At 33.8% G+C, this 12,500-nt stretch overlaps 1 protein-coding gene across 6 annotated transcripts in view; it reads left to right on the top strand.

The window, feature by feature from the left end:
- Positions 1–12,500, top strand: part of plekhg5b (pleckstrin homology domain containing, family G (with RhoGef domain) member 5b) — a 178,084-nt gene that overhangs the window by 94,232 nt on the left and 71,352 nt on the right. For all 6 annotated transcript variants that reach the window (XM_061902683.1, XM_061902681.1, XM_061902685.1 and 3 more), the window contains 3 exons: positions 1,781–1,872; positions 4,577–4,713; positions 6,801–6,967. In XM_061902683.1, coding sequence (XP_061758667.1) covers positions 1,781–1,872; positions 4,577–4,713; positions 6,801–6,967 — 396 coding nt within the window. The remainder of the gene's footprint in view (positions 1–1,780; positions 1,873–4,576; positions 4,714–6,800; positions 6,968–12,500) is intronic.

Here is a 12,500-nt window from a genome sequence, read left to right as displayed (position 1 = left end):
ATTCAGATTTGTATTTTTCTTTATTTAACGCCTACAGTAAATCTCTATATCAACTTTAAAAAAAAAAAAAAAAAAGATTTTATGGCTTTTCTGTCAATCAATCAATCAATCAATGTTTATTTATATAGCCCCAAATCACAAATGTCTCAAAGGACTGCACAAATCATTACGACTACAACATCCTCGGAAGAACCCACAAAAGGGCAAGGAAAACTCACACCCAGTGGGCAGGGAGAATTCACATCCAGTGGGACGCCAGTGACAATGCTGACTATGAGAAACCTTGGAGAGGACCTCAGATGTGGGCAACCCCCCCCCCCTCTAGGGGACCGAAAGCAATGGATGTCGAGCGGGTCCAACATGATACTGTGAAAGTTCAATCCATAGTGGCTCCAACACAGCCGCGAGAGTTCAGTTCAAAGCGGATCCAAGACAGCAGCGAGAGTCCCGTCCACAGGAGACCATCTCAAGCGGAGGCGGGTCAGCAAAAAATATCTTTGTTTTTTTAGTATTAAAACAGAAATATGCAGTATTTAGTACTTAGAGCCCTAAAAGACCAATAATGAAGGACACCATTGATTTTAATTCTTTATTATTTTTGAGTAATCAGAGTGAAAAGATAAATAAAATACCACTAAATATATTTGGGATCCAAAAGGTGCCCCACTCAAAGTGAAACATTTTTATTAGGTTTTTTTTTTCAACTTCAGATATATCTGTCGATTTTACGTTTGAACTATTATTTTGTTTGTTTTTCGCTCTTTTGTCAAAGAAAACTTTGATTTTATATGGCAACTGCACAATATATGCAATATTCACCCCATAAAACATTTTAAAGTGAAATATTTGAACTAATTGGAGCTTTAAAAATAACTCATTATAACATTGATTTTTTTTTGGTCTTTTTTTTTTTTTTTAGTAATGGCAAAAAAATAATACAAATAAATAATTGATTGATTGAAACTTGTAATTAGTAGATTGCACAGTACAGTACATATTCCGTACAATTGACCACTAAATGGTAACACCCCTATAAGTTTTTCACGTTAATCAATTCATGGTAAAGATGGTTTTTACATGGCAAAATAAAGACAAAAGAAAAAAAAAATTGCCTGCATGGCAGCTTTGTGTCAACATTGCAACTTATGGGACGGTGTGGCGCAGTGGAAGAGTGGCCGTGCGCAACCCGAGGGTCCCTGGTTCAAATCCCACCTAGAACCAACCTCGTCACGTCCGTTGTGTCCTGAGCAAGACACTTCACCCTTGCTCCTGATGGGTGCTGGTTGGTGCCTTGCATGGCAGCTCCCTCCATCAGTGTGTGAATGTGTGTGTGAATGGGTAAATGTGGAAGTAGTGTCAAAGCGCTTTGAGTACATTGAAGGTAGAAAAGCGCTATACAAGTACAACCCATTTATTATTTATTTATTCTCGTTAGATTCCCATTTTTTTTATTTAATTTTTTATTTTTGCAATAGCATTTCCAGAATGTGTGGCGAGCCGGTAAACAATTAGCTGCGGGCCACCTGGTTTACAGAGTCACATTTAGGGGATTTCTGACGGTATGGGGACCAAAAAAACAGGGAGACCTTTTTAAATGATTTGCTTTAACATTTAAGTGGTGAAACTTCCTATAAGAGGACAGTTGTAGTGCTGTATTTAATTTGAACTTTTTATTTGAATTTTTTTTTAAACGGTCCTCAGTAGTCACGTACAAATATGATGATAACCTGTGTGTGTGTGTGTGTGTGTGTGTGTGTGTGTGTGTGTGTGTGTTCCCCAGGACCCCAGCAAGGAATGCTTCAGCCTCAAGTTTGACCTCAACGTAGACATCAACACAGAAATAGTCCCCGCTATGAAAAAGAAAACACTGCGGTGAGTTTTTGTGGAAATAATGTCACTCCTTTTTCCTTTTTTTTCATCATTTAAAAAGTAAGCCGGGGACGTCCCGATCACAATATTTTGGTACCGGTACTAAAATGAATTATAATGTTTTGAAATGTAATCATAATTACTAGGTAGTGTATATTCATTGATTTAATGACCAGTATATTTTTTTTATTCAATCAATAAGTACAAATGTTTTTTGGGGACATAATATCAGTCTTATTTCCTTTTATTTATGATTTTAAAAAGTAAACATTTTACTTTTTGCACTTTTGGGGAAAATGCAGTTTAATCCTGTGAGTTCATATTTCAAAACAATTTTCCTCACAGGGGTCAAACTGTGCCCATCAAACACTTTTTCAGTCTACAATAGTGTGAAGTGAAGTGAATTATATTTGTATAGCGCTTTTCTCTAGTGACTCAAAGCGCTTTACAGAGTGAAACCCAATATCTAAGTTACATTTAAACCAGTGTGGGTGGCACTGGGAGCAGGTGGGTAAAGTGTCTTGCCCAAGGACACAACGGCAGTGACTAGGATGGCGGAAGCGGGAATCGAACCTGCAACCCTCAAGTTGCTGGCACGGCCACTCTACCAACCGAGCTATACCACCCCAGTAAATTTTGACAACTGTAAAAAGTAAAAACTATGAAAAAGTAAATTATATATTTTTTTTATAATTTCTATTATTGAATTATTATTAAAATGAATTAATATTATTATATTATAATTTCAGATAGTTTAAATAGAGAAATTAAATTAGAATTTTTATAAAATTTTAATTTTTGAATTATTTTAAGTAATATTATAATATTGTAAAAATATTTTTCATTTAATCATTCATTACAAATGTTTTGAAATGTAATCATAATTACTAGATAGTGTATATTTATTGATTTAATGACTAACATATTTTTTATTTAATCATTAACTAAAATGCACTTTATTGCAAAGTGAATAAATACATTTTACGTTTAAGAAAATATAAATTATGTATTTTTTTATCATTTCTATTATTGAATTATTATTAATTATTATTATTATATTACAATTTAAATTAGTTTAAATAGAACATGTAATTAAAATTGTTCTAAAATTTGTATTTTTGAATGATCATAAATAATAGATGAATTTTTTTTTAAATTTAGAATGGGAAATATTTTTTATTTAATCTTTAATTAGAATGTTTTGAAGTGTAATTATGTAATTACTAGATAGTGTATATTTATTGATTTTAAGACCAGTATTTTTTTTATTTAATAATAGATTAAAATGCAATTTTCTGCAAAGTGAATTAATACATTTTACGTTTTGGAAAAAGTAAATTATGATTTTGTTGTAATTTCTATTATTTAATTATTATTATAACTAATTGATATTATTATATTATAATTTAAAATAGTCTAGATTGAACATTTTATTAGAATTTTACTGCAATTTTTATATTTGAATTATTATAATATATATTATTATATTGTAAAAATTAAATTAGAATGGGAAATATTTTATTTGATCATAATTACTAGATAGTGTATATTTATTGATTTATTGACCCATATATTTTTTATTTAATCATTAATTAAAATGCAATTTACTGCAAAGTGAATTAATACATTTTACGTTTAAGAAAAAGCAAATTAGAATTTTTTTTATTATTATCATTATTTAATATAATTATATTATAATTTAAAATAGTTTAAATAAAACATTAAATTATAATTTTTCTCAAATTTAATTTTTTTATTTATTATAATAAATAATATTATATAAAAAAAAATTGAATTAGAATGTGAAGTATTTTTTATTTAATTATTAATGAAAAATGTTTTGAATTGTAGATAGTGTATATTTATTGATTTATTGACCCATATATTTTTTATTTGATCATTAATTAAAATGCAATTTACTGCAAAGTGAATTAATACATTTTACGTTTAAGAAAAAGCAAATTTGAATTTTTTAAATTATTATAATTATTTAATATAATTAAATTATAATCTTAAATAGTTTAAATAAAACATTAAATTATAATTTTTCTCAAATGTAATTTTTTTAATTATTATAATAAATAATATTATATTAAAAAAAATAAAATTAGAATGGGAAATATTTTTTATTTAATTATTAATGAAAAATGTTTTGAATTGTAGATAGTGTATATTTATTGATTTATTGACCCATATATTTTTTATCTAATCATTAATTAAAATGCAATTTACTGCAAAGTGAATTAATACATTTTACGTTTAAGATAAAGCAAATTAAATTTTTTATTATTATTATAATTATTTAATATAATTATATTATAATTTAAAATAGTTTAAATAAAACATTAAATTATAATTTTTCTCAAATTTAATTTTTTTAATTATTATAATAAATAATATTATATAAAAAAAATTAGAATGGGAAATATTTTTTATTTAATTATTAATGAAAAATGTTTTGAATTGTAATTATAATTATTAGATGGTGTATATTTATTGATTTACGGCCAAATATATTTTTGTAATGAATTTCTATATTTTATAAGCTTTTTAATGATTTGATTACATGTACTTTGTTCATGTATTCTACTATATTCACATATTTTATGTCAAACAAACGAACTGGATCCGTCAGTCACTTATCCAAAAGGTTTTAAGTGGGATCTTTGAGCAGTTGAATCTGACATCAATCTTGGTTCTGTTGCAGAGAGGTTCTGGGTCCGGTCTTTGAGAGGAACGGCATCGAGCTGTCCCAGGTGGACCTGTTCCTGGATCAGTCCAACACGCCTCTGTCCCTCAACTTTGAGGCCTACAGATTTGGCGGACACTACCTCAAAGTCAAAGGTAAAGACGCCTGATTGACCAAAACCCCAAACAGTCGAATCGCGTCTTTGCTGACTCGGAACAATCCGGTTTTGTCCACAGAAGTGGTTTTGACATGAGCGCTCTTATCTGGCACGGCTTTAAACAATGACGAGAGTATAATCAGCGCGGGCCAGCTTCCTCTCGCGGCCGTCGCCATGGCGAAGAGAGGAAGGGGTGTGGCCCTCCTGAGAGGGGTTAGGAGTGGAACATGTTACCGTTGCTATACACAATAGAAAACTTCTTTTTTCTTTCATGGTTTACATGTCAGAACACACTTGTGTTTAATAATAAACAACATTGTCACGTCCGATACTGGAGCCTTGAGTATGGCTGATACCGATGCGATATCAGTCAGCATGAATCGTACATACTTTTGTTATGGTCTAGAGCAGGGGTCACCAACGCGGTGCCCGTAAGGACCAGATGAGTCGCCCGCTGGCCTGTTCTAAAAATAGCTCAAATAGCAGCACTTACCAGTGAGCTGCCGCTATTTTTTTAAATTGTTATTTATTTACTAGCAAGCTGGTCTGGCATTGCTCGACATTTGAATTCTAAGAGAGACAAAACTCAAATAGAATTTGAATATCCAAGAAAATATTTTAAAGATTTGGTCTTAACTTGTTTGATAAATTCATTTATTTTTTTACTTTACTGTACTAAGTCTTTGATTTATTTTGTACAATTTTTCCATTTTGTCTATTATTTGTGCACTTTCATTTTTGAAGTTGTTCTCGATTTTATTGTTTCAATTGATTGACCACAGCCGTGACTATATAAGGGCATCACTTCCTGTTGAAAATTGCACAACTTCAAAATTGAAAGTGGAAAAATTGACGAAATCGGTAAGTTCAGTATCATAGGAAAATAAAAACATCTATAAAATAAAAGATAAAGTAATGAAAACTTTTATTATTACTGTATTTATTTACCTATGATATTATACACATTTTGTGATTTTAATTTTTATATTTTAGTTCTATTTTGTATTACACATTTATTTTGCTTTATTTATTTTCCTATGCCACTGTACTGAGTCTTTAATTTATTTTGTACAATTTTTCCATTTTGTCTATTATTTGTGCACGTTCATTTTTGAAGTTGTTCTCGTTTTTATTATATCAATTGATTGACCACAGCCGTGACTATATAAGGGCATCACTTCCTGTTGAAAATTGCACAACTTCAAAATTGAAAGTGGAAAAATGGACAAAATGGGAAAAAAGTGTACAAAATAAATGAAAGACTCAGTTCAGTATCATAGGAAAATAAAAAGATCTATATAATAAAAAAATAAAGTAATGAAAACTTTTATTACTGTATTTATTTACCTATGATATTATACACATTTTGTGAGTTTAATTTTTATATTTTAGTACTATTTTGTATTACACATTTTTTTTTGCTTTATTTTCCTATGATACTGTACTGAGTCTTTGATTTATTTTGTACAATTTTTCCATTTTGTCTATTATTTGTGCACTTTCATTTTGGAAGTTGTTCTCGATTTTATTGTTTCAATTGATTGACCACAGCCGTGACTATATAAGGGCATCACTTCCTGTTGAAAATTGCACAACTTCAAAATTGAAAGTGGAAAAATGGACGAAATCAGTAAGTTCAGTATCATAGGAAAATAAAAACACCTATAAAATAAAGAAATAAAGTAATGAAAACTTGTGATTTTAATTGTTTTATTTTAGTAATATTTTGTATTACACATTTTTTTTTGCTTTATTTATTTTCCTATGATACTGTACTGAGTCTTTTGATTTATTTTGTAAAATTTTTCGATTTTGTCTATTTTTCGTGCACCTTCATTTTTGAAGTTGTTCTTGATTTTATTGTTTTAATTGATTGACCACAGCCGTGACTATATAAGGGCATCACTTCCTGTTGAAAATTGCACACTGACTTAAGACATTGTCTTAGGACGAACTTTACAATCATTTATCAGTTCCAAGAAATTTAGTTTTTTGTTATCCAGCGCCCACTTCCTGTTTACGTCCTGTTTGGCGGTTCTGGAGGTGAAGGCGATGGCGCTTTTAACGAGTTGCTTGCTCCTTCAGCGCGGCCTGGCGACGAGTTGAAGGTGGAGCAGGGCGTGAAGGACCTGAGGTCTCTCAGCCTGCCCAACATGAAGCCCTCGGGCACGCACGGCCCCTACATCGTCACGCCGGCCGCAAAGAGGGCGGAGCATGGATCTCTGGGACGCCGCGAGGGCGTGGACCTGCTGGTGAGTGACACGCCCCCTCGCCATCTTTTGTCTGTCCTATTAGTGGTACTTTTTCATCCCTTCTTCAATGTCCACTTCCTGTTGTCATGATGGTGAAATACTTCTTGTCACACACAATCATTATTATTACATATATATATAATATATATATATATATATATACACACACAGTGGGGCAAAAAAGTATTTAGTCAGCCTCCGATTGTGCAAGTTCTCCCACTTAAAATGATGACAGAGGTCTGTAATTTTCATCATAGTTACACTTTAACTGTGAGAGACAGAATGTGAAAAAAAAATCCAGGAATTCACTTCGGAGGAATTTTAAATAATTTATTTGTAAATTATGGTGGAAAATAGGTATTTGGTCACTTCAAACAAGGAAGATCTCTGGCTCTCACAGACCTGTAACTTCTTTTTTAAGAAGCTCTTCTATCCTCCAGTCCTTACCTGTATTATTGGCACTTGTTTGAACTCGTTATCTGTATAAAAAAGTCTCAAACAGTCAGACTCCAAACTCCACTATGGCCAAGACCAAAAGACCTGACAGGAAGGACACCAGGAAACGTATTGTAGACCTGCACCATACTGGGAAGAGTGAATCTACAATAGGCAAGCAGCTTGGTGTGAAAAAATCAACCGTGGGAGCAATTATCAGAAAATGGAAGACATACAAGACCACGCAAGATCTCATCCTGTCGGGTCAAAATGATCATGAGAACGGAGAGCAAAAATCCCAGAACCACACGGGGGGCCTGGTGAATGACCCGTAGAGAGCTGGGACCAAAGTAACAAAGGTTATAAGTAACACACTACGCCGACAGGGAATAAAATCCTGCAGTGCCAGACGTGTCCCCCTGCTTAAGCCAGTGCATGAAGTTTGCCAGAGAGCACATGGGATAATGTCATGTGGTCAGATGAAACCAAAACAGAACTTTTTGGTATAAACTCAACTTGTTTTGTTTGGAGGAAGAAGTATACTGAGTTGCATCCCAAGAACACCATACCTACTGTGAAGCACGGGGGTGGAAACATCATGCTTTGGGGCTGTTTTTCTGCTAAGGGGACAGGAAGAGTGAATCTACAATAGGCAAGCAGCTTGGTGTGAAAAAATCAACTGTGGGAGTAATTATCAGAAAACGGAAGACATACAAGACCACTGATAATCTCCCTCGATCTGGGGCTCCACGCAAGATCTCATCCCGATCATGAGAACGGTGAGCAAAAATCCCAGAACCACACAGGGGGGGCTGGTGAATGACCTGCAGAGAGCTGGGACCAAAGTAACAAAGGTTACCATCAGTTAACACACCACGCCGACAGGGAATCAAATCCTGCAGTGCCAGACGTGTCCCCCCTGCTTAAGCCAGTGCATGAAGTTTGCCAGAGAGCACATGGGAGAATGCCATGTGGTCAGATGAAACCAAAACAGAACTTTTTGGTATAAACTCAACTCGTCTTGTTTGGCGGAAGAAGAATACTGAGTTGCATCCCAAGAACACCATACCTACTGTGAAGCATGGGGGTGGAAACATCATGCTTTGGGGCTGTTTTTCTGCTATGGGGACAGTACGATTGAGCCGTGTTAAGGAAAGAATGAATGGGGCCATGTATCGTGAGATTTTGAGCCAAAACCTCCTTCCATCAGTGAGAGCTTTGAATGGTTGACCGAATACTTATTTTCCACCATCATTTACGAATAAATTCTTTAAAATTCCTACAATGTGAATTCCTGGATTTTTTTTTCACATTCCGTCTCTCACCGTTGAAGTGTACCTATGATGAAAATTACAGACCTCTGTCATCATTTTAAGTGGGAGAACTTGCACAATCGGTGGCTGACTAAATACTTTTTTGCCCCACTGTAGTATGCGCCTGCCTTGAATTACTGCCGGGTCAAACTCGTGACATCCCCTGTCATAATTTTCAAAATGTAGAAGGCTGATTTCAATACCGGTAATTTGAAATCGCATAAAGAGAAGAAGATAAAGAGCTATTCAGTAGGATTTAAGGTCCAAGCTATTGAATATGCTAAAAAGAACAGTAAACAGCTATGTTTTATTAATATACCGTAGCTGCGTGTGTCAAATATGAGTCATTAAATGACTCCCGCCTCCTGGTGGTAGAGGGCGCTAGTGATCCTTGTTGCGACTACTCGGCTGCAGAAGAAGTGAGAATGAGTGACGTGATATGTGCTGGGACGGATATGACGCGGGGGGTGCACGGCGGACCTTTTAGGATGTAACACTCCTACAACCGGGCTGAAATGAAGCATGTTCCAGTCCTAAATACCCAGTGTAATATTTATAGAATAACACTTCATGGTGGCAGCGGTGGGATAAAGAGATCACGGGAGGGGGGAGTTGTCCGAGGATAATTCTGCCGTCGCCCGCACTTGAGGAGCCGAGCTAACTGATAGCAGCGGTCTGATAGCAGTTTTCTAAACTGGACTTTCAATCAAAGCAGGAGGTAATAAAGGAAGATCTCCATCGAGACATAGAGACTTTTAAAACTGAAGAAAGATAAGGAAGACTTCTTTAAACAAGTTATCGATGCTTTTGATCAGAAGGAGCTGGCATGGGCTTCATTTATAAGTAAAAATAAGACCATAATAACGTTTTTTTAATTAAATGTGCTTTTCATGATGGTATCCTTACATCACACTCAATTTTTTACTGCATGCCTTTGGTAAGTGCCGGAGTGAGAAGAGGTTTTAACATAGTTTGCGCATGCTTACTTTTACTGCATGCCTTTGGTAAGCGCAGAAGTGAGAAGAGGTTTTAAATTAATTAGCGCCCCGTCGGCAATTCAAGGAAATACGGTATATGGCATTACTACAGGACATTATTACTACATGAGATTTTAATGTATTTACGGCAGTACTACAGGACAGTACTATGTATATATGGCATTACTACAGGACAGTACTATGTATATATGGCATTACTACATGGCATTACTATGTATATATGGCATTACTACATGACATTACTATGTATATATGGCATTACTACAGGACAGTACTACGTATATATGGCATTACTACAGGACAGTACTATGTATATATGGCATTACTACATGGCATTACTATGTATATATGGCATTACTACAGGACAGTACTATGTATATATGGCATTACTACATGGCATTACTATGTATATATGGCATTACTACAGGACAGTACTATGTATATATGGCATTACTACATGACATTACTATGTATATATGGCATTACTACAGGACAGTACTACGTATATATGGCATTACTACAGGACAGTACTATGTATATATGGCATTACTACATGGCATTACTATGTATATATGGCATTACTACAGGACAGTACTATGTATATATGGCATTACTACATGGCATTACTATGTATATATGGCATTACTACAGGACAGTACTATGTATATATGGCATTACTACATGGCATTACTATGTATATATGGCATTACTACAGGACAGTACTATGTATATATGGCATTACTACAGGACAGTACTATGTATATATGGCATTACTACATGGCATTACTATGTATATATGGCATTACTACATGGCATTACTATGTATATATGGCAATACTACATGACATTACTATGTATATATGGCATTACTACAGGACAGTACTACGTATATATGGCATTACTACAGGACAGTACTATGTATATATGGCATTACTACATGGCATTACTATGTATATATGGCATTACTACAGGACAGTACAATGTTTATATGGCATTACTACATGGCATTACTATGTATATATGGCATTACTACAGGACAGTACTATGTATATATGGCATTACTACATGGCATTACTATGTATATATGGCATTACTACAGGACAGTACTATGTATATATGGCATTACTACAGGACAGTACTACATGGCATTACTCCAGGACAGTACTATGTATATATGGCATTACTACAGGACATCACTATGTATATATGGCATTACTACAGGACATTACTATGTATATATGGCATTACTACAGGACATCACTATGTATATATGGCATTACTACAGGACATTACTATGTATATATGGCATTACTACAGGACATCACTATGTATATATGGCATTACTACAGGACATCACTATGTATATATGGCATTACTACAGGACAGTACTATGTATATATGGCATTACTACAGGACAGTACTATGTATGTATGGCATTACTACATGGCATTACTATGTATATATGGCATTACTACAGGACGTTACTATGTATATATGGCATTACTACATGGCATTACTATGTATATATGGCATTACTACAGGACGTTACTATGTATATATGGCATTACTACAGGACATTACTATGTATATATGGCATTACTACATGGCATTACTATGTATATATGGCATTACTACAGGACAGTACTATGTATATATGGCATTACTACAGGACAGTACTATGTATATATGGCATTACTACAGGACAGTACTACGTATATATGGCATTACTACAGGACAGTACTACATGGCATTACTTTATGACATTATTGTGTGACATAATTCCTACATAAATATGGCATTACTGCATTACTACAGGACAGTACTACATTTACCACAAATTAACTGCATTTCGAGCCAAATTCGATAAATTGTTAAAAAACTCAATTGATAAAAATCCAGCCTTTTTTATTTATTTTTTAATAAAAGTGAATTTCTTGTCATCTAGATATTTATTTATTTTAAAGTTTAATAAAAAAAACTCTCAAATGTCGCTTGAAAAACTGAATTAATTTTAAAATTGTTCTTATGGTTAATATCGTAAGATTTAAATGTTAAACGTTTTGCTGGACAGAGGCACCCTTTTATTTTTGGGAGGGGGAACTTAACTTAGTATATTAAAATTCTTACTATTACTTTATCACTACTTTTACATCATAAATTATTGCTTAACAAAATATTATTGCTCTAATATTATCGTTGTTTAATTATGAACTATTTATTGTATAGTTATGTTACTAATGATTCACAAACTATTAAGTAAAAAACGTAACATTATATACGTGGATACTTTGTTATTGTTAGCATAATAAAATAATTTGTACAATGTTATCCAATTTTCTGTATTTGTTTGAGAAACTTGTTATTTTAATGTAATTATATATATTTATATTTCGCCTTTATAATCGTGTTGATAATCAGCAACCAACGCTATCTGTCGTCGTCATGGTGACCACAGGCCAGACGAGTGACATCCGGCTCTGGTTTGCCAAAAAGTGAGCACTCGATGAGTTCATCGTCAGGAAATAAACACTCTGGTGTTTTCCTGCCAGCTGCGAGAGACTCGGTCGTCATTTTGAAATGAAACACACCTCGTCCAGGAAGTTTGTTTGGATGACAAACACCTCCTGCTGCATGCTGGGATATGTCATTGTCAACTACCGTGACGTAAATCAACGACTTGCAATAAACGCTTTTAGTAGAACCGCTGAAGTCACATGACCGCCTACGATAGCCACAGTTTGACCCTGGAACGGATTATTCCAATTTGCCTGCAACAGGATATGAAGG

This window comes from Nerophis ophidion, linkage group LG06 (assembly GCF_033978795.1).
Source record: "Nerophis ophidion isolate RoL-2023_Sa linkage group LG06, RoL_Noph_v1.0, whole genome shotgun sequence".
NCBI classification, from domain to species: Eukaryota; Metazoa; Chordata; class Actinopteri; order Syngnathiformes; family Syngnathidae; genus Nerophis; species Nerophis ophidion.
This window is presented reverse-complemented; position numbering and strand designations above follow the sequence as displayed.